Source organism: Lolium rigidum, chromosome 7, assembly GCF_022539505.1.
Source record: "Lolium rigidum isolate FL_2022 chromosome 7, APGP_CSIRO_Lrig_0.1, whole genome shotgun sequence".
Classification (NCBI taxonomy): domain Eukaryota; kingdom Viridiplantae; phylum Streptophyta; class Magnoliopsida; order Poales; family Poaceae; genus Lolium; species Lolium rigidum.
Window position 1 is genome coordinate 327,234,946 of NC_061514.1, and position 22,542 is coordinate 327,257,487.

Sequence of the window (22,542 nt, forward strand, 5' to 3'; positions counted from 1 at the left end):
TTTTCAATGCATGAGTGATAAGTATAGTACTTTGCATATAGTTTGATAAAAATAATCAAATGACATGAGCAAGCGATGAACTTGCCTTTCTTGACTGCAAGATTATGCAGGCAAAAGCTTCGATACGTGATAACTCCAAATGCTGAAATACCATCATCGTCCGGTAAGGACAATGTTTAAAGAACTGGCAAAGATGCTATAATGCATAGTATGAGATGCAATCGTCCCGAGCGTAACCTAATCTCGATGATTTAGGATGGATGAGTTGTAAAGATTTCTTTAGGGTGTGTTGCACTTTTAGAATGGTTCTCAAACAAGGTTCTTATTAGGGTTTGGTTATATTAGCATCATATCCAAGTGATATAAGACATCATAACAATTATACACATAAAGAATAGTGGTGAAATAATATATAAAGAACAGTTGTCAATTTTAAGTTCTACAGAACATGGTTGATGATTACTTATACTATACTTCAAAAGAATAACTTTTGAAGAACATGTTGTTTAAGAAATAATGAGTATTTCAAAGAAGGATTGGGGCTTCTAAGGTTTGATTGACATTTGTACTTCAAAAGAATAACTTTTGAAGAACAGAGTTAAATAAGAATATGAACTACTATACATAGGAGCTAGAGTGCTATATTAGGGTTTACTAATAGGAACTAGTTGGGTCCTTAAATAGAATTGGTCTATATGTAGTAAGTATTAGTAGGTTTATTACTATGGTTTCTCCTAAGCATCATATCAAAGGATGGTTATCAAGGTGTTGCTATGAGTTAGGGTTTACTATGACTTCATATTTGCTTTACTAAATAATCTCTAATAGTTTCTAAGCTAAGTGGTTTATCATTTCCTAAGTAAGGTTTAGTTGGATAGGAATATGTGATGTGATTTGCTACACAAAGTTGATACTAGGGTTTATCATTATGGTTCTACTAGGGTTTAATGATTGAGGTTGATCTTAATGGTATGGTATATAGGAGTGATGATCAATGGTGCTAACATGTGGTAACAAGCTAGGGTTTATACCTAGGTGATACTAGTGAATTATATAAGTTTTAATTAAGAATAGGAACATGAAATGATAATCTCATGTGAATTGGTTTTATGTGGGTGGATCATGAGTATGCACTCTTTGGTTGTTTATTAAGTTTCTACACTTAAAGGTGAGGTGGATATAATTATATGGGCTAAACCCCTAGGGTTTCAGTGGTTGCACTAATTTAGGATGATCACATGAAATAATGAGATCAAGGTTCATGTTTATGTTAGAATTAGGGTTTCTAAATTATGGTACAACTCTACAAATGATAATTGACAAGATAGGTGTGATTACTATTTACTTTGAAACAACATTAATAATGGTTTGACATTTTATTCATGTTCACAAGAATTAATAATTAGGGTAACTCATGTTTAGGTTTAATTTAGAAATCGGGGTTTAACAATTATTAGGAGGTTTTAAAATAATTAACTTGTTAACTAAACATGTCTAAGTAAATAAGTTTTGATTTACCAAAATAATATTAGTTTATAATATTTTCTTGAGTTATTACTATTTAAAGAAAATAGAAAATAGTAATTTGCAATTAGGGTTTATGAATTACCACTAATAATTAAGCTAATGCAAATTTGGTAAATAAAATTAATCCTAACATTTTACTTAGTTATTGAATAGTTAAAATTTAATTTTGAAACTTCATTAATTATTGAATTCAAATTGTATGTTAAATAATTGAAATGGCATAATTAATAGGGTTAAAAATAAGTGAATTTTTATTTTGACACACATTTTTGTTTTATATTTTATTTGAATAGAGTTTATTTTTGTGAGCATTTTGATATATTATTCATATTTTTCTGAGTTGAAATGGATTTTATACAATTTTGCAAAGTTTCGATGATTTTCTCGGAATTTATAAATAAAGTGGAAATACTAAATCTACCGGTTCAGATCTAACTCTAGCAGATCGACTAGTGGGCCATGGACTACGTCAGGCTGCCATGTGGGCAGTGGACCAGGTCAAATGACACCGCAGGCCCCACGGCCACGTCGACACCTTGCCGGCGGCTTGACGCCGGCGGTCGAATGCGTGAGCGCGCCGCCGGTTTAGGGTTCCCCGAGATGCGCGACTAGTGCTATTCGAACTCCCACGACCCTACCGAGCATGATGGTGGTGGTGGTTCACGCGAGGACTCACCGGAGCATCGCCGGAGAAGACATGTTCCGCGGCGGCGCTGCTCCGGCCAAGCGGCTAACTCGAGCTAGGGATGATGCTTGGATGCAAGAGAATAGCTCATTCGACGCGTAATCATCACCGTGAGTCTTCGAGGTGTGGTCGCCGACGGTGGATTGTGGACGAGACGACGGCGATGGAGTTCGCCTTACCGGCGATGTGCTGCGGAAGGGATCGATGAAATTCGTCGGCTTGAGGAGGTTGCAGCTCGATTCCTTCCTCCCGGATGCTCCTACGGCGTCCGGGCGCTCCTCCCGACCTCACGCGTGAGCTCGGGGTGGCTCCATCCGTCGGCCTTCGTCTTCGACTCCGGCGACAGATGAGTGGATGATGCGTGAGGAATAGAGAGGTGTGAGAGGAGTGAATGGAAGGAGCTGAGATGAACAAGGACATCACGGAGGTTCTGCAGGTGGTTTTATAGGCCACGACGAAGTCGGAATCGTCGCTTCGACACGGCGACCGCCATGGATCGCAGAGGTGGCGACTCGTGGAAGTTGAGCTAGGGCGTGAATCTTGATCGCTCCTGGATAGGCTCGGACGCGAAAGGAGTTGGGCGAGGTTCCGAGGGACTCGTTGACGTCCGGCGGCGTTCTTATCCTTGTCGAGGACGTGGCCGAGCTCCTGCGCTCGTGCTTGTCGGCGCACGGGGAAGAAGGACGAAGACGTGCTTTCTCCTTCGCACGATTTTTAAAGACACCGAAACGGTATCTGGCTTGGGCTGGGCTGGTCCCGGGCTTGACGTCGGGCTGCTCGAGTGCTGGCTGGGCTGTTGCGCCTGCTTCGGTGGACAGGTAAAGTTTTCCCTCTCTTTTTTCCTTTTTAAACTTTTCTGTTTTATTTTCTGGTTTGAGTTTACTATTTGATTTCAAATTTGAACTCTATCTTATTTTGCAGGTTCTAATATATTTGAATATCAAGATAACTTAATACTATTATTTACTGCCTAGTGTTACTTTTTAAATACATATTCATTTTATTATTAGGTTTGATATTGTGTGGGGTTTTAATTGAAATAGGAATGGGTTTTTATATCCATCTCAATTCCTTGTTAAGTTAGGAACCAGATTCATTTCAATGGTTTGAAATTTGATAACAAGTGAATGGTGAAAATATTATTAGGTTTAACTAATGTGCTTAACAACATTGATTGTTCATATCTATTTTAATTTTGATTAGAGTTTAAAGTAAATGGTGTTGAGAATAGGATTGGTTCATGATTTCATGTGGAGAATTACTTCTAAGGGTTTATGAAGATGGTTGGATCAACTCTATATTCTCTACTCTTGCTTAGCAACTACTACTTGAATTATTTAAAATAGATCCTAAGCTTATTATGGTTAACTCACTTGTTAAGGTGACTTTATTTTTATAAATGCTATTCATTTGGTTCACTTAGGCAAAGTATTTGAGTAACCAAGTAAGATAGGGTATTGATTTAATTCTACTCACCAAATGGCATTTGGTCCTAAGTATAGATGGCTTGGTTTATATTTGTGATCCATGATACACAAGTGGGGACATAATATTTTATGTGGAGTGAATTCTATGTGAAAGGTTTAGGGTTTTGCATAAGCTTCACTAAATTGAAGTATAAATAGGCATGAGGTATGGCAGGGTTCTAATTATAATCCAAAGTAATCCATGAGTTGGAGTTCACATGTAGTTTAGGGTTTAAGTAGTGATCACCAATATGATACACATCTAGAATTAGGATATGGGCATAAGCTTGGGTTATGTTTCACTAATGGAACATGGCTCTCACCTCCAAGATTAATGGTTGGTTTGAACAAGTAGAATTTAATACTACTCTAATATTCTCTAGGATAGATATGGATATGGTTAGCATCTATAACCTCTCTCACTTCTAAATGTCTTGTAATAGCCTAGGGTCCTACTCAAGATATGATGATATGATCCTCTAAATATATGGTTTGCCTAGGGATTCTACCTTGCAATTTTATGTAGCTTGTTCTTCAGGAAATCTGATAAACCTGCATCTTGTGGTATGCCTCCACCTCCTAGCTTCTTCATCTTGATTCTAGCTAATTCACATGGAGTGGCTCTATGTGTTTGTTCCCATGTATGATGGTACTTGAGGATCAAATGGATGAAGGGTGTGGCTCTATTTATAGGCTTGGGCAAGCTCTAGTATCATGACACATAGGTGATGACTCTTGATTTGGTTTGATGAGTAAGGTGCTTGGTTGTCATGCCCTCATCCATAGCAATCCTTTGGGCATGAGGTGGCATAGCTTGGAAAGCAAGTCATGTAGATATTTTCATCCCATGTGGCAAGATCATTATCCACTCATATGATTTATTTTTGGATAGCCAAGTGGCATTTGTTACTAAATATCTTGTGGATGGTTTTATTATTGTTGATGAGTCACTATATTATATTTGATTGGATTTATATTATAATATTGGTGAAAAGGTGGAACTTGAAGGTTATTCCTCAAATTTGGATAGTTTTTGTTTAATTTCACCAAGGCATGATCATATGAGTTTCAAAGTACTCATAGTTAATTTTATTCAAATAGTTTGAACTATAATTCGTAATGTAAATGGATTTAGTTTTATGATATTCCATATACTTAATAAGTTATGATTTAAATGAGAATGTGTGGCTTTTATGCACTTTAGACCCCGTGGTTTAACTTATTTATAAATGAATTAAATTACACACAAAGGTAGTTGCTAACTTTTAAGTGTTAATAAGTTAGGGTTTGATTCTTAAAGAATGTGTTGTTGTAAATATAATTCCATTTGATCTAATCCATAGATCAAATCATCTCTACCCAAAATAAGGTTTTAGCAAAGATCACAAGTGAAGTTTATAGCGCTTGACTTGATTATCTACTTCGGTTCCAAGCAAGTCAAGTGAAACTTCGAGTCATCGTGGTAAGTTTTATTTGAAAGCGCGAAAATTCCCCGGATTTTCTATGCATGAATGCAATGCACACTTTGGTGTTCTCTCATTTTTATTGCCTCTAAACCCGGGAGCAAACAAAGTAGTAAATAAAATAAAGCAAGACAAAAACAAAGTAAAGAGATTGAGAAGTGGAGACTCCCCTTGCAGCCGTGTCTTGATCTCCCCGACAACGGCGCCTGTAAAATATGCTTGATGGCGTGTATTTCACACGTTCGTTGGGCAACCCCAAGAGGAAGGTATGATGAGCACAGCAGCAAGTTTTCCCTCGAAAGAAACCAAGGTTTATCGAACCAGGAGGAGCCAAGAAGCACGTTGAAGGTTGATGGCGGCGAGATGTAGTGCGGCGCAACACCGCAGATTCCGGCGCCAACGTGGAACCCCGCACAACACAACCAAGCTACTTTGCCCCAACGAAACAAAGTGAGGTTGTCAATCTCACCGGCTTGTCTGTAACAAAGGATTAACCGTATTGTGTGGAATATGATTGTTTGCAGAGAAAACAGTAGAACAAGTATTGCGATAGATTGTATTTCAAGTAAAGAGAATTGGACCGGGGTCCACAGCTCACTAGAGGTGTCTCTCCCATAAGACGAACAAGCATGTTGGGTGAACAAATTACAGTTGGGCAATTGACAAATAAAGAGAGCATGACAATGCACATACATATCATGATGAGTATAGTGAGATTTAATTGGGCATTACGACAAAGTACATAGACCGCCATCCAACCGCATCTATGCCTAAAAAGTCCACCTTCGGGTTATCATCCGAACCCCCTCCAGTATTAAGTTGCAAAGCAACGGACAATTGCATTAAGTATGGTGCGTAATGTAATCAACAACTACATCCTTAGACATAGCATCAATGTTTTATCCCTAGTGGCAACAAGCACAACACAACCTTAGAACTTTCTCACATCGTCCTCAGTGTCAATGCGGCATGAACCCACTATCGAGCATAAGTACTCCCTCTTGGAGTTAAAAGCATCTACTTGGCCGGAGCATCTACTAATAACGGAGAGCATGCAAGATCATAAACAACACATAAGCATAACTTTGATAATCAACATAACAAGTATTCTCTATTCATCGGATCCCAACAAACGCAACATATAGAATTACATATAGATGATCTTGATCATGATAGGCAGCTCACAAGATCCGACAATGATAGCACAATGGGGAGAAGACAACCATCTAGCTACTGCTATGGACCCATAGTCCAGGGGTAGACTACTCACTCATCACTCCGGAGGCGACCATGGCGGTGTAGAGTCCTCCCGGAGATGAATCCCCTCTCCGGCAGGGTGCCGGAGGCGATCTCCAGGATCCCCCGAGATGGGATCGGCGGCGACGGCGTCTCGCAATGTTTTCCGTATCGTGGCTCTCTGTACCGGGGGTTTCGTCACGGAGGCTATTTGTAGGCGGAAGGGCAGGTCAAGAGGCGGCACAGGGGGCCCACACCACAGGCCGGCGCGGCCAAGGGGGGCCGCGCCGCCCTAGGGTTTGGCGCCCCGTGGCCCCTCTTCGTCTCTCCTTCGGACTTCCGGAAGCTTCGTGAGAAAATAGGCCTCCGGGCTTTTATTTCGTCCAATTCCGAGAATATTTCTTTACTAGGATTTCTGAAACCAAAAACAGCAGAAAACGAAGAATCGGCACTTCGGCATCTTGTTAATAGGTTAGTTCCGTAAAATGCACGAATATGACATAAAGTGTGCATAAAACATGTAGATAACATCAATAATGTGGCATGGAACACAAGAAATTATCGATACGTTGGAGACGTATCAATGCCCTACCTTGATTGTTACATGAGTTTCTCTCATCCATGCAACGCCCCTTCATCCATTCATGTGCCTACAGTATTTTAATCCTGCTGTTTACTATAATCACTACTGTTGTCTTTGTTACTCTGCTACTGATATTTCACTACTGCTACTGCTATAAAACTGTTACTACTGATAAACTCTTGCGAGCAAGTCTGTTTCCGAGTGCGACTGAATTGACAACTCCGCTGTTAAGGCTTACAAATATTCTTTGGCTCCCCTTGTGTCGAATCAATAAATTGGATTTTACTTCCCTCGAAGACTGTTGCGATCCCCTATACTTGTGGGTTATCACCGACCGAGTGCATGTGGCAGGGCAGGTCCGACCAGCCGACACTCCCATGTCACCCACTAGCAGGCCGATCGGCAAGCTGCTGCCCGAGCTTGCATGACATCACCTACCGGCCCGCAGACGCTCCCCTGGCTACTCCTTTCTTCTTCCTTCTTTCTTCTTCCTCGCTCGCTTCCCTGTTCAACGGGAGCACGAAGAAGACCTCGGAAAAACACTCCGTTTTTCTCATATTCCCACTGATTTAGCCACCAAAAATTCACCATTTTGCTGCTATTAGTTGAGAGAAGCCTGATCTACAGATAGGTTAGGGTTCGAAGATGATTGGTGGTGCTATTAGCAACAATGGTGATGAAGTGGTGGAGGTTGGTGGTGGTGTAAGGAGCATGTAAGGGTGATACGTCCAAAACGTATCTACTTTCCCGAACACTTTTGCTATTGTTTTGCCTCTAATTTGTGTATTTTGGATGCAACTAACACGGACTAACGCTGTTTTCAGCAGAATTGCCTTGGTGTCTTGTTTTTGTGCAGAAACTCAACTTTCAGGAAAATCCCCGGAAATAATTGCAATGGGCCTATTTTCATAGAAGACCTATGGAGCCAGAAGACGAGACGGAGGGGGGCCACGAGGCGCCCACACCACCAGGCGGCGCGGTGGGCCCCTGGGCCGCGCCGCCCTATGGTGTCGTCGCCTCGGCCAGCCCCCAACGCTCCCCTCTGGACTACTTAAGGCTTTCGACCTAAAAACGCACGGGGGTTCGACCAATTTGCCAGAAGACATCCAGAACTCCACCGCCATCGCGAAACTCCGTTTCGGGACCAGAAACTCCGTTCTGGCACCCTGACGGGACGGGGAATTGGAGGAGATCATCGCCATCATCACCACCGACGCCTCTCCATCGACCATCCATGCTTCCCCCATCCATGTGTGAGTAATTCCCCCGCTGTAGGTTGAAGGGGATGGTAGGGATTGGATGAGATTGATCATGTAATAGTCATAAGATTGTTAGGGCATAGTGCCTAGTATCCGTTGTTGGTACTTTTATGATATTGTTGCAACTTGTTATGCTTAATGCTTGTCACTAGGGCCCGAGTGCCATGATTTCAGATCTGAACATGTTATTGATTCATGAAGATATTCATTGTTTTATGATCTTACCCGCAAGTTGTATACACATATTGTTGTCCGGAACCCGAGGCCCCAAAGTGACAGAAATTGGGACAACCGGAGGGGAAGGCTGTGATATGAGGATCACATGTGTTCACGGAGTGTTAATGCTTTGCTCTGATACTCTATTAAAAGGAGTACCTTAATTACCTGTAGTTTCCCTAGAGGCCCGGCTGCCACCGGCTGGTAGGACAAAAGATGTTGTGCAAGTTTTTCATTGCGAGCACGTACGACTATATACGGAACACATTCCTATGGTTATTTAGTACTTGGATACCGCTTTATTATTATCTGCAAATGCCCTGCCTTGATTGTTACATGAGTTCTCTTATCCATGCAGCGGCCGTTCATCCATCCCTGTGCCTACGATATTTTAATCTCGTTGTTTACTATAATCGATATCGCTGTCTTATTTACACTCGTTGCTTATATTTCACTACTCGCTACTGCTATAAAACTGTTGCTACTGATAAACTTTTGCGAGCAAGTCTATTTCCAGGTGCAGCTGAATTGACAACTCCGCTGTTAAGGCTTACAAATATTCTTTGGCTCCCCTTCTGTCGAATCAATAAATTGGGTTTTACTTCCCTCGAAGACTGTTGCGATCCCCTATACTTGTGGGTCATCAAAGGGGTTGAGCTGCTGTCGCGGATTTGTGCTGGTGCTAAGCTGATGTGTGTTGTTCGTGCTGCTGCAGTTGGAGAGGCAACCCTAATCTTTGCACATTAGTGTTAATTACGTAGGTTTATGTGGGCTGTTGTTGGTGTTGTGTATTTATGTGTTGTGTAGTAGTTACATTTGTTGACGCAGACGTAGTTTTTTTTAGGTGAGCAAGGATGACAAATATAGTGAAGATATTATTTTATTATGGTTTGGGTAGTGTCCGATCAAATGAGATGGAAGTTGATCTGAGTGAGTTCAAATCTGTAGAGATGGATTTGACTGCCCCTACAACATGGACAATTGAGCAGGTGAAAGACTGGTTGACAGAATGTTTCGGGTTTAATCCTGAAGTGCACACAGTGGGTGTGCATGCATTGTGGATTAAATCGTTATCAAACATTTTCTGGTATCTGAGGCTTGTAGATGATACCTCTAAGTGGTTAAACTTGTTAAAAGGGTTTGATAGGAGATGAACTAAGCTTGTGGAATTAGTTCATCCAGTGGCGAAGGAGGTAACGTCTCCTGAAGGCGGTTACGGTGGACGAGGTGGTTACGCATCAGGCTAGAGCAGTCAAGCACCCGACGGTGGCGGTGGTTACGAGTCTGGACAGAGCATCCATGCGGAAGATGGTTATAATGGTCACGGTGATAGTTACGCAGGAGAAGACAGTGAGGTTGATGGTGATGAAGAAAATGGATACATGCAGAACCAGATGGAAGAGGAAGATACAGAAGGTGAAAGTGATGTTGATGATTCTGATGAGTCTGATGATGAGGAGGAGGTGCCTATTCCTGGCAGATGGAATCAGGACTTTCCGTCTGCAATGACAATCAAGATGGCCTTGATTCTAACTGGGAGTATCACCAGAACAATGTCGCTGTAGGGGCCATGTTTCCATCGAAGTGACATATGCAGGATGCAATAATTAAGTGGGCAATAGCGACTCAAAGGCAGCTCAGAACAAGCGTGTCATCTAGAAAATACCTGACGATAGAATGTCTAGATATCAATTGTCCGAAAGGGTGGATGGGTATATTCCTAGGTATGACACAACATGGCGTGTGAGCTTGCAAGTATGCGCAACGATCATTGCAACTTGTCGTCTACTCTCATAGCTCGATTGTTGTACACAGAAATAGTGGAAGGGCAAGCCATGGGAAGAATGTTAAGAAGCATTATTTGTACACCATTTCTTATGGCAAGGCTTGTAGGGCTAAGTAGAGGGAGATGAAGATGAGATTTGGTTGGTTTCGAGACGCATACAACGATGTTGTTCGTTTGCTGCAGACGCTGCAGGCGAGGAATCCAGACACATATATAAACATCTAGAACTTGTTTTTGTTGGAGTTCCTAACTTACAGGGTTCTGCATAGAGTTTTTTCTTGTTGAGTGTATGCATCGAATCTTTCAGGCACTATCGACCCATGTTATGGGTGGACGACACGTTTTTCACCGGCCAGTAAAAGGGTCAAATCTTGACCACCATTAGAATGGACGACAACAATCAAATCGTGTCACTCGCTTTTGCTTTCGTGGAGAGTGAGAACACCGAAAGATAGTTATGGTTCTTCAGGCAGCCTCTAGCTGACCGGTCGGCCATCTACTGACCAATTAGTGCTGCCATGCAGCGGCCGACACCCAGGCGGTCTTCTAATATTCGATCGGTCACTGATGACCGATCGAGTCACAAAATTGATTTTTTAAACACGTCCTATTTCTGGAAATAAATAATAAATTAGTATTATTAAAAATATTGCAAACAAAATCAGACGAGCCCTAACCCTAACCACACATTTCTCCTCGACAAGAAAGGCGGCGCGCGCGGCTCCGTCGATCTTGCCGGACCGCGTCGCGCGCATTGCCGCGGGATTCCGGTGCGGTTTCTCCGGCGAGTTCCTCCCTCCGACGCCGCTCACCGACCTCCACCACCTGCGCCATCGCTTCCCGCGACGCTGCTTGTGCAGCTTCGCCGGCGTCCTCGCGGAGTCCCTCGACGGCACGGATCCGTTGGACGCGGCCGTTCTCACAGCAGCCACCCAAAGGTCAAAAATTTTCTCCTATTCCTCGATCTGTTGCTGTTGGAGAGCGTTGTGCAGCTGTCATTTTCTTCCGGACTTGACCATGTCCATCTGCTATTTTGTCAAGACGTTCTGGTTCTGGTTTCGCATTTGGTAGACAGCAGATGGAAGCTCTGAGACCCCAGTAGTGTAGATAAATATGTGGCGACCAGTCAATGACATGTACGACAGAAATTTTGAGCACAGATATGTATCCGACGGCCATCCCTCTTCCCCTGATCCGGACAGATAAGGCACCTTGCAGGAGGCAAACACCACAGCCACCCACACCATATCTCGAATGAATGGAATGGAACAGAGCTGGGCATATCTAGCAATATATACACCGTGGGTGACCCGGCCATATTGTGTACCCTGCCTCCTCCTCTTCTTAGTAAAGCATATACAACTAGGCAGCTAGCTAAGTGCGTACTACAATGGCCCCTGCCGTGATGGCTTCCTCGGCCACTACTGTGGCGCCCTTCCAGGGCCTCAAGTCCACCGCTGGCCTCCCCGTCAGCCGCCGCAGCGCCGCCAGCCTCGGCAGCGTCAGCAACGGTGGAAGGATCAGGTGCATGCAGGTATGTGCATCTTTAAAGTAGTAAATGCACGAGTTTTATTGACAGTACAATTCACTCCGCACCAAATATTGAGCTGACATCCATCTCATGTATATGTGTTCTGATCAACAATTCAGGTGTGGCCGATTGAGGGCATCAAGAAATTCGAGACCCTATCTTACCTGCCACCGCTCTCGCCCGAGGCCCTCCTGAAGCAGATCGACTTTTTGATCCGCTCCAAATGGGTTCCCTGCTTGGAGTTCAGCAAGGTTGGCTTCATCTTCCGTGAGTTCGGGAGCACTCCCGGATACTACGACGGCAGGTACTGGACAATGTGGAAGCTGCCCATGTTCGGCTGCACTGACGCCGCCCAGGTCCTCAAGGAGGTGGAGGAGGTCAAGAAGGAGTACCCTGACGCCTATGTCCGCATCATCGGTTTCGACAACATCCGTCAGGTGCAGTGCGTCAGCTTCATCGCCTTCAAGCCACCAGGCTGCGAGGAGTCCGGCAAGGCATAAAATGTGACCCAGGAATAACAGATGCTAGATGAAGTGTCTGTTAAAATTTGTCGACAATTCCGCTTTTATCGTTTTACTTCTGGTTCCATATAACTGTGTAGGGACCAACTGTGTATGTACACATATGTCTATGTACATACCTCGCAGCCTTGAGTAAGCCTGTTCCATGTTAGCTTGCCTTCGTTGCATGATGTGTGGTTTTTTTTGTTGCTGTTGTTGAGTGATTATATCAGCCGGGAGTCGATGGTGGTTTGAACTTATACGTAGATTTATTATGTTGTTGTGTTAGGTTTTCCATCCCAACCCATTAGTCCTCAAATGCTTTGACCCGTGATTAATGGGATCTTTAGTCTCGGTTCTGCTGGAGAACCAAGACAAATGCTCCGGTCAGGACTAAAGGGTAGACCAACACCAACCGGGACTAAAGGGCTATGGCAGGCTGCGACCGGCGCATGCCTCTTTACCAACCGGGACTAAAGGTCTACCCTTTAGTCCCGGTTGGTGTCCCCAACCGGAACTAAATGTTTTTTCTGTTTTTTTACTCCCCACACACCCTTCACCCCCCTGGATAGTCATTTTTTGCTTTGTAAAATACAAAAGAAAATAATAGAAAATTCAAAGAAATAAAATGATTTCAGATTCTTGTATGTTATGCAACCTACTATTTGGTGAAATTAAGAAATTAAAATTTTCACATTTTTTGCAAAAAAGGTTTGAAAAATGGTAAAACCGCATTAACTTTTGCATACGACGTCGGGAAAAAACATATAATATATCAAAATCATCGTGGGAAAAAGTAGGAATAACTTCCAAGACTCAATAAAAAGAAAAATTACTATAAATAAAACATGGGTTGTCTTCCATAAGCGCTTTTATTTAACGCCTTTTAGCTAGGCGCAGTAAAAATACGAGCATCAAATATTATCAAGTGAAGAAGCATCAACATTATAAATGGCGGGAGCCTTGCGCATACCTCTCTTCTTTTTAAGCTTTTTCGTAGGGAAACAATGAGAATCACCTTGTGGAGTGGTGAAGATCATGATACCTTCCCCAACATCAATTCTTGCTCCCAGGAGTTTCAGCAGTGATCGCCCAAGTGTGATTTATCCTTTTTCCTACACATTCAATGACAAGATAATCAGTAGATACCATCCTCCCTAAAAATTTTGTGCACACTCCTTCAGCAATTCCAATGGGTAATATAACAACATTATTGGTAAGAGATATTTCTTCTCGTCCCTTACGAAGTTCCCAAAGATTTAAAGACTCGTAAATATCTCTAGGCATAAGGAAAAATTCAGACATAATATCACAACGAGCATAAAAAAAATTCACCACCTATATCAATTTTCACTAAAGGGAGCCAATTTGTGGGTTCAGAATTTATTGGAACTTGATCATATTTCTCCCGAGTTCAATCTAGTTGTACTTGTTTCAAAAGTGTTTAATCTATTAAAAATACTCACAAGGGACGAATCAAAATTACTACGTGAGTTATGTTGCAATCAACTTTTTATGGCATCAAAATCTTGATCTCCATAACAAAGAAGGAAATCTCCTCCAGCTACTATATCCAAAGCATATCTATAACGCAGAATAATACCAAAATAAAAGCTACTAAGAAACAGGCCTGAAGTCATTCTCGGTTCAGTTTTAATATAAGAACTATTAATTTCAGACCAAGCATCCTTGAAACTCTCCTCACACCCTTGCTTGAAAGTGAAAATCATTTCCTCAGGCGACATAGTAACAGGAGTAGACATTTTAGCAAAATTAAAACTAAGCAACAGAAATAACATCTATAATAGAAACTATTTTTTTGTGTGTTCTAGATATAAAGACAGCTATAAAAGTAAATTAACTTTTTGTGTGTTTTGATATGATAAAACAAACAAAATAAATTAAATTAAACTAAGCAAACTATAACAAAGTAAAAAAGATCGGAGATGACAGACCCCCCTTGCAGAAATTCTCTTTTTCCCCGGCAACTGCGTCAGAAAACAAGCTTGATGGTGTGTGCTTGTAATTACGCATACACGCTGTTGGGGGAGCCCAAGAGGAAGGTGTGATGAGCACAGCAGCAAGTTTTTCCTCGGTACGAAATGAAGAATTAATCAACCAGTAGGAGAAAGGCGTGACTTCTGAAGGTGTTGCTGGCTGACTAGTGGCACGACGCACTACCGGTTGATACGTCTCCGACGTATCGATAATTTCTTATGTTCCATGCCACATTATTGATGATATCTACATGTTTTATACACATTATATGTCGTATTTATGCATTTTCCGGCACTAACCTATTAACGAGATGCCGAAGAGCCGATTGCTCGTTTTCTCGCTGTTTTTGGTTTCAGAAATCCTAGTAAGGAAATATTCTCGGAATTGGACGAAATCAACGCCCAGGGTCCTATTTTGCCACGAAGCTTCCAGAAGACCGAGGGATAGACGAAGTGGGGCCACGAGGCGGCCACACACTAGGGCGGCGCGGCCTGGGCCTGGGCCGCGCCGGCCTGTTGTGTGGGGCCCTCGTGTGGCCCCCTGACCTGCCCTTCCGCCTACATATAGCCTCCGTCGCGAAACCCCCAGTACCGAGAGCCACGATACGGAAAACCTTCCAGAGACGCCGCCGCCGCCAATCCCATCTCGGGGGATTCAGGAGATCGCCTCCGGCACCCTGCCGGAGAGGGGAATCATCTCCCGGAGGACTCTTCACTGCCATGGTCGCCTCCGGAGTGATGAGTGAGTAGTTCACCCCTGGACTATGGGTCCATAGCAATAGCTAGATGGTCGTCTTCTCCTCATGTGATTCATTGTCGGATCTTGTGAGCTGCCTAACATGATCAAGATCATCTATCTGTAATTCTATATGTTGTGTTTGTCGGGATCCGATGGATAGATAATACTATGTTATGTTGATTATCAATCTATTACCTATGTGTTGTTTATGATCTTGCATGCTCTCCGTTATTAGTAGAGGCTCGACCAAGTTTTTACTCTTAACTCCAAGAGGGAGTATTTATGCTCGATAGTGGGTCCATGCCTCCATTAAATGCAGGGACAGGTGACGGAAAGTTCTAAGGTTGTGGATGTGCTTGTTGCCACTAGGGATAAAACATTGATGCTATGTCCGAGGATGTAGTTATTGATTACATTATGCACCATACTTAATGCAATTGTCCGTTGTTTGCAACTTAATACTGGAAGGGGTTCGGATGATAACTCGAAGGTGGACTTTTTAGACATAGATGCATGTCTGGATAGCGGTCTATGTACTTTGTCGTAATGCCCAATTAAATCTCACAATACTCATCATATCATGTATGTGCATGGTCATGCCCTATCTATTTGTCAATTGCCCGACTGTAATTTGTTCACCCAACATGCTATTTATCTTATGGGAGAGACACCTCTAGTGAACTGTGGACCCCGGTCCATTCTTTTACATTGAATACAATCTACTTGCAATACTTGTTTTACTTGTTTTACGCAAACAATCATCATCCACACTATACATCTAATCCTTTGTTACAGCAAGCCGGTGAGATTGACAACCTCGCTGTTTCGTTGGGGCAAAGTACTTTGGTTGTGTTGTGCAGGTTCCACGTTGGCGCCGGAATCCCTGGTGTTGCGCCACACTACATCCCGCCGCCATCAACCTTCAACGTGCTTCTTGGCTCCTCCTGGTTTGATAAATCTTGGTTTCTTTCTAAGGGAAAACTTGCTAATGTGAGCATCATACCTTCCTCTTGGACGTTTTAATTACGCGCAATCAAGCTCTTTTTCTGGCGCCGTTGCCGGGGAACGAAGAAAAGTTACACCACAAAGATTTCTAACTCTCACGTCAACTACGCGCCAGCAGCTCTTTTTCTGGCGCCGTTGCCGGGGAGATCAAGACACGCTGCAAGGGGAGTGTCCACAATCCAATCTCTTTACTTTGTTTTTGTCTTGCTTTATTTACTTACTTGTTTGCTGCATTATATCAAAACACAAAAAAATTAGTTGCTAGTTTTACTTTATTTACTGTCTTGCACTCTATCAAAAACACAAAAAAATTAGTTACTTGCATTTATTTTATCTAGTTTGCTTTATTTACTACTGCTAAAATGGCTACTCCTGAAAATACTAAGTTGTGTGACTTCACAACCACAAATAATAATGATTTCTTATGCACACCTATTGCTCCACCTGCTACTACAGCAGAATTCTTTGAAATTAAACCTGCTCTACTGAATCTTGTTATGCGAGAGCAATTTTCTGGTGTTAGTTCTGATGATGCTGCTGCCCATCTCAATAACTTTGTTGAATTGTGTGAAATGCAAAAGTATAAAGATGTAGATGGTGACATTATAAAATTAAATTTTTTTCCTTTCTCATTAAGAGCAAGAGCTAAAGATTGGTTGCTATCTCTGCCTAAGAATAGTATTGATTCATGGACTAAATGCAAGGATGCTTTTATTGGTAGATATTATCCCCCTGCTAAAATTATATCTTTGAGAAGTAGCATAATGAATTTTAAACAATTGGATAATGAGCATGTTGCACAAGCTTGGGAAAGAATGAAATCTTTGGTTAAAAATTGCCCAACCCATGGACTGACTACTTGGATGATCATCCAAACCTTTTATGCAGGACTGAACTTTTCTTCGCGAAACCTATTGGATTCAGCTGCTGGAGGTACCGTTATGTCCATCACTCTTGGTGAGGCAACAAAGCTTCTTGATAATATGATGATTAATTACTCTGAATGGCACATGGAAAGAGCCCCACAAGGTAAGAAGGTAAATTCTGTCGAAGAAACCTCTTTCTTGAGTGATAAGATTGATGTTATTATGTCTATGCTTGTGAATGATAGGACTAATGTTGATCCTAATAATGTTCCTTTAGCTTCATTGGTTGCCCAAGAAGAACATGTTGATGTAAACTTCATTAAAAATAATAATTTCAATAACAATGCTTATCGGAACAATTCTAGTAACAACTATAGGCCATATCCTTATAATAATGGTAATAGTTATGGTAATTCTTATGGGAATTTTTACAACAATAATAGGAACATACCCCCTGGACTTGAAGCTATGCTTAAAGAATTTATTAGTACACAAACTGCTTTTAACAAATCTGTTGAGGAAAAGCTCAATAAAATTGATATTCTTGCTTCTAAGGTTGATAGTCTTGCCTCTGATGTTGATCTTTTGAAATCGAAAGTTATGCCTAATAAGGATATTGAAAATAAAATTGTTACTACAGCAAATGCCACACAAGTTAGAATTAATGAGAATATAAGATTGATGGCCGAATTGCATGCTAGGTGGGAAAGAGAAGAAAATGAAAAACTAGCTAAAGAGAATAATGTAGCTAAAGTTTGGACTATTACCACCACTAGTAATGTTAATGATTCACATGTTGCTGCACCTCCTACTATCAATGGTAAAATAATTGGTGTTGGCAATGTTTCCACTTCTAATGCAAAGCCTGCAAAATTGCCTGAAACTGCTAAAACTGCATGTGATAAAACTGCTGAAATTTTTTCCAACATTGGGGATGATGATCCCATCGCTTTAGATTGTAATGGTTTGAATTTTGATGATTTCCATATCTCTGAAGTTATAAAGTTCTTACAAAAACTTGCTAAGAGTCCTAATGCTAGTGCTATAAACTTGGCTTTCACAAAACATATTACAAATGCTCTCATAAAAGCTAGAGAGGAGAAACTAGAACGTGAAGCTTCTATTCCTAGGAAGCTAGAGGATGGTTGGGAGCCCATCATTAAGATGAAGGTCAATGACTTTGATTGTAATTCTTTATGTGATCTTGGTGCAAGTATTTCTGTTATGCCTAAGAAAATTTATGATATGCTTGACTTGCCACCATTGAAAAATTGTTATTTGGATGTTAATCTTGTTGATAATGCTACAAAGAAACCTTTGGGGAGAGTTGATAATGTTCGCATTACCGTTAACAATAACCTTGCCCCCGTTGATTTTGTTGTCTTGGATATTGAATGCAATGCATCTTGTCCCATTATATTGGGAAGACCTTTTCTTCGAACTGTTGGAGCTATCATTGATATGAAGGAAGGTAATATTAAATATCAATTTCCTCTCAAGAAAGGTATGGAACACTTTACTAGAAAGAGAATGAAGTTACCTTTTGATTCTATTATTAGAACAAGTTATGATGTTGATACTTCGTCTCTTGACAACACTTGATACATACTTTCTGCGCCTAGCTGAAAGGCGTTAAAGAAAAGCGCTTATGGGAGACAACCCATGTTTTTATTACAGTACTTTTATTTTATATTTGAGTCTTGGAAGTTGTTTACTACTGTAGAAATATCTCATTATCTTAGTTTTGTGCATTGTTGTGCCAAGTAAAGTCTTTGATAGTAAGGTTCATACTAGATTTGGATTACTGCGCGTGAACATGATTTCTTTCTTTGTCACGAATTTCGACCTGCCTCTCTATAGGTAGCTCAGAAAAATATTCCAATTTACATGCGTGATCCTCAGATATGTACGCAACTTTCATTAAATTTGGGCATTTTCATTTGAGCAAGTCTGATGCCTCAATAAAATCCATCTTTACGGACTGTTCTGTTTTGACAGATTCTGTCTTTTATTTCGCACTGCCTCTTTTGCTATGATGGATGAATTTCTTTATTCCATTGACTTTCAGTAGCTTTGTGCAATGTCCAGAAGTGTTAAGAATGATTATGTCACCTCTAAACATGTAAATTTTAATTGTGCACTAACCCTCTAATGAGTTGTTTCGAGTTTGGTGTGGAGGAAGTTTTTAAGGATCAAGAGAGGGAGATGATACAATGTGATCAAGGAGAGTGAAATCTCTAAGCTTGGGGATGCCCCGGTGGTTCACCCCTGCATATTTTAAAAAGACTCAAGCGTCTAAGCTTGGGGATGCCCAAGGAATCCCCTTCTTCATCGACAACATTATCAGGTTCCTCCCCTGAAACTATATTTTTATTCCATCACATCTTATGTGCTTTGCTTGGAGCGTCGGTTTGTTTTTGTTTTTGTTTGAATAAAATGGATCCTAGCATTCATTGTGTGGGAGAGAGACACGCTCCGCTGTTGCATATGGACAAATATGTCCTTAGGCTTTACTCATAGTATTCATGGCGAAGGTTGAATCTTCTTCGTTAAATTGTTATATGGTTGGAATCGGGAAATGCTACATGTAGTAATTCTAAAATATCTTGAATAATTTGATACTTGGCAATTTTTGTGCTCATGTTTAAGCTCTTGCATCATATACTTTGCACCCATTAATGAATAAACACATAGAGCTTGCTAAATTTGGTTTGCATATTTGGTCTCTCTAAAGTCTAGATAATTTCTAGTATTGAGTTTGAACAACAAGGAAGACGGTGTAGAGTCTTATAATGTTTACAATATGTCTTTTATGTGAGTTTTGCTGCACCGGTTCATCCTTGTGTTTGTTTCAAATAATCTTACTAGCCTAAACCTTGTATCGAGAGGGAATACTTCTCATGCATCCAAAATCCTTGAGCCAACCACTATGCCATTTGTGTCCACCATACCTACCTACTACATGGTATTTCTCCGCCATTCCAAAGTAAATTGCTTGAGTGCTACCTTTAAAATTTCCATTGTTTACCTTTTCAATATATAGCTCATGGGACAAATAGCTTAAAAACTATTGTGGTATTGAATATGTACTTATGCACTTTATCTCTTATTAAGTTGTTTGTTGTGCGATAACCATGTTCCTGGGGACGCCATCAACTACTCTTTTGTTGAATATCATGTGAGTTGCTATGCATGTTCGTCTTGTCCGAAGTAAGGGCGGTTTTCACAATCAAATGGTTTGAGTATGCATATCGTTAGAGAAGAACATTGGGCCGCTAACTAAAGTCATGATTCATGGTGGAAGTTTCAGTTTGGACAGCTAATCCTCAATCTCTTATGAGAATAATAACTGTTGTTAAATGCTTATGCATTAAAGAGGAGTCCATTATCTGTTGTCTATGTTGTCCCGGTATGGATGTCTAAGTTGAGAATAATCAAAAGCGAGAAATCCAAATGCGAGCTTTTTCCATAGACCTTTGTACAGGCGGCATAGAGGTACCCCTTTGTGACACTTGGTTGAAACATATGCTATGCAATGATAATCCGTGTTAACCCAAGCTAATTAGGACAAGGTGCGGGCACTATTAGTATACTATGCATGAGGCTTGCAACTTGTAAGATATAATTTACATGATACATATGCTTTATTACTACCGTTGACAAAATTGTTTCATGTTTTCAAAAATCAAAGCTCTAGCACAAATAGAGCAATCGATGCTTCCCTCTGCGAAGGGCCTTTCTTTTACTTTTATGTTGAGTTAGTTCACCTATTTCTCTCCACCTCAAGAAGCAAACACTTGTGTGAACTGTGCATTGATTCCTACATACTTGCATATTGCACTTGTTATATTACTTTACATTGACAATATCCATGAGATATACATGTTATAAGTTGAGAGCAACCGCTGAAACTTAATCTTCCTTTGTGTTGCTTCAACACCTTTACTTTGATTTATTGCTTTATGAGTTAACTCTTATGCAAGACTTATTGATGCTTGTCTTGAAGTACTATTCATGAAAAGTCTTTGCTTTATGATTCAGTCGTTTACTCATGTCATTACCATTGTTTTGATCGCTGCATTCATTACATATGCTTACAATAGTATGATCAAGGTTATGATGGCATGTCACTCCAGAAATTATCTTTGTTATCGTTTACCTGCTCGGGACGAGCAGAACTAAGCTTGGGGATGCTGATACGTCTCCGAAGTATCGATAATTTCTTATGTTCCATGCCACATTATTGATGATATCTACATGTTTTATACACATTATATGTCGTATTTATGCATTTTCCGGCACTAACCTATTAACGAGATGCCGAAGAGCCGATTCTTGTTTTCTGCTGTTTTTGGTTTCGAAATCCTAGTAAGGAAATATTCTCGGAATTGGACGAAATCAATGCCCAGGGTCCTATTTTGCCACGAAGCTTCCAGAAGACCGAGGGATAGACGAAGTGGGGCCACGAGGCGGCCACACACTAGGGCGGCGCGGCCTGGGCCTGGGCCGCGCCGGCCTATTGTGTGGGGCCCTCGTGTGGCCCCCTGACCTGCCCTTCCGCCTACATATAGCCTCCATCGGGAAACCCCCAGTACCGAGAGCCACGATACAGAAAACCTTCCAGAGACGCCGCCGCCGCCAATCCCATCTAGGGGGATTCAGGAGATCGCCTTCGGCACCCTGCCGGAGAGGGGAATCATCTCCCGGAGGACTCTTCACCGCCATGGTCGCCTCCGGAGTGATGTGTGAGTAGTTCACCCCTGGACTATGGGTCCATAGCAGTAGCTAGATGGTCGTCTTCTCCTCATGTGCTTCATTGTCGGATCTTGTGAGCTGCCTAACATGATCAAGATCATCTATCTGTAATTCTATATGTTGTGTTTGTCGGGATCCGATGGATAGAGAATACTATGTTATGTCGATTATCAATCTATTACCTGTGTGTTGTTTATGATCTTGCATGCTCTCCGTTATTAGTAGAGGCTCTGGCCAAGTTTTTACTCTTAACTCCAAGAGGGAGTATTTATGCTCGATAGTGGGTTCATGCCTCCATTAAATCTGGGACAGTGACAGACAGTTCTAAGGTTGTGGATGTGATGTTGCCACTAGGAATAAAACATTGATGCTATGTCCGAGGATGTAGTTATTGATTACATTATGCACCATACTTAATGCAATTGTCTGTTGTTTGCAACTTAATACTGGAAGGGGTTCGGATGATAACCTGAAGGTGGACTTTTTAGACATAGATGCATGCTGGATAGCGGTCTATGTACTTTGTCGTAATGCCCAATTAAATCTCACAATACTCATCATATCATGTATGTGCATGGTCATGCCCTCTCTATTTGTCAGTTGCCCGACTGTAATTTGTTCACCCAACATGCTATTTATCTTATGGGAGAGACACCTCTAGTGAACTGTGGACCCCGGTCCATTCTTTTACATTGAATACAATCTATCGCAATACTTGTTTTACTTGTTTTCTCGCAAACAATCATCATCCACACTATACATCTAATCCTTTGTTACAACAAGCCGGTGAGATTGACAACCTCGCTGTTTCGTTGGGGCAAAGTACTTTGGTTGTGTTGTGCAGGTTCCACGTTGGCGCAGGAATCCCTGGTGTTGCGCCGCACTACATCCCGCCGCCATCAACCTTCAACGTGCTTCTTGGCTCCTC

The 22,542-nt window shown here is 41.5% G+C and overlaps 1 protein-coding gene across 1 annotated transcript; it reads left to right on the plus strand.

Moving 5' to 3' along the window:
- The first annotated feature begins 11,534 nt into the window (after positions 1-11,534).
- Positions 11,535-12,424, plus strand: LOC124674365 (ribulose bisphosphate carboxylase small subunit, chloroplastic 1-like). Its single transcript, XM_047210407.1, has 2 exons — positions 11,535-11,755; positions 11,872-12,424. The coding sequence occupies exons 1-2, from the start codon at positions 11,612-11,614 to the stop codon at positions 12,250-12,252; spliced, it is 525 nt and encodes a 174-aa protein (XP_047066363.1). The 5' UTR covers positions 11,535-11,611; the 3' UTR covers positions 12,253-12,424.
- The last annotated feature ends 10,118 nt before the right edge of the window (positions 12,425-22,542 follow it).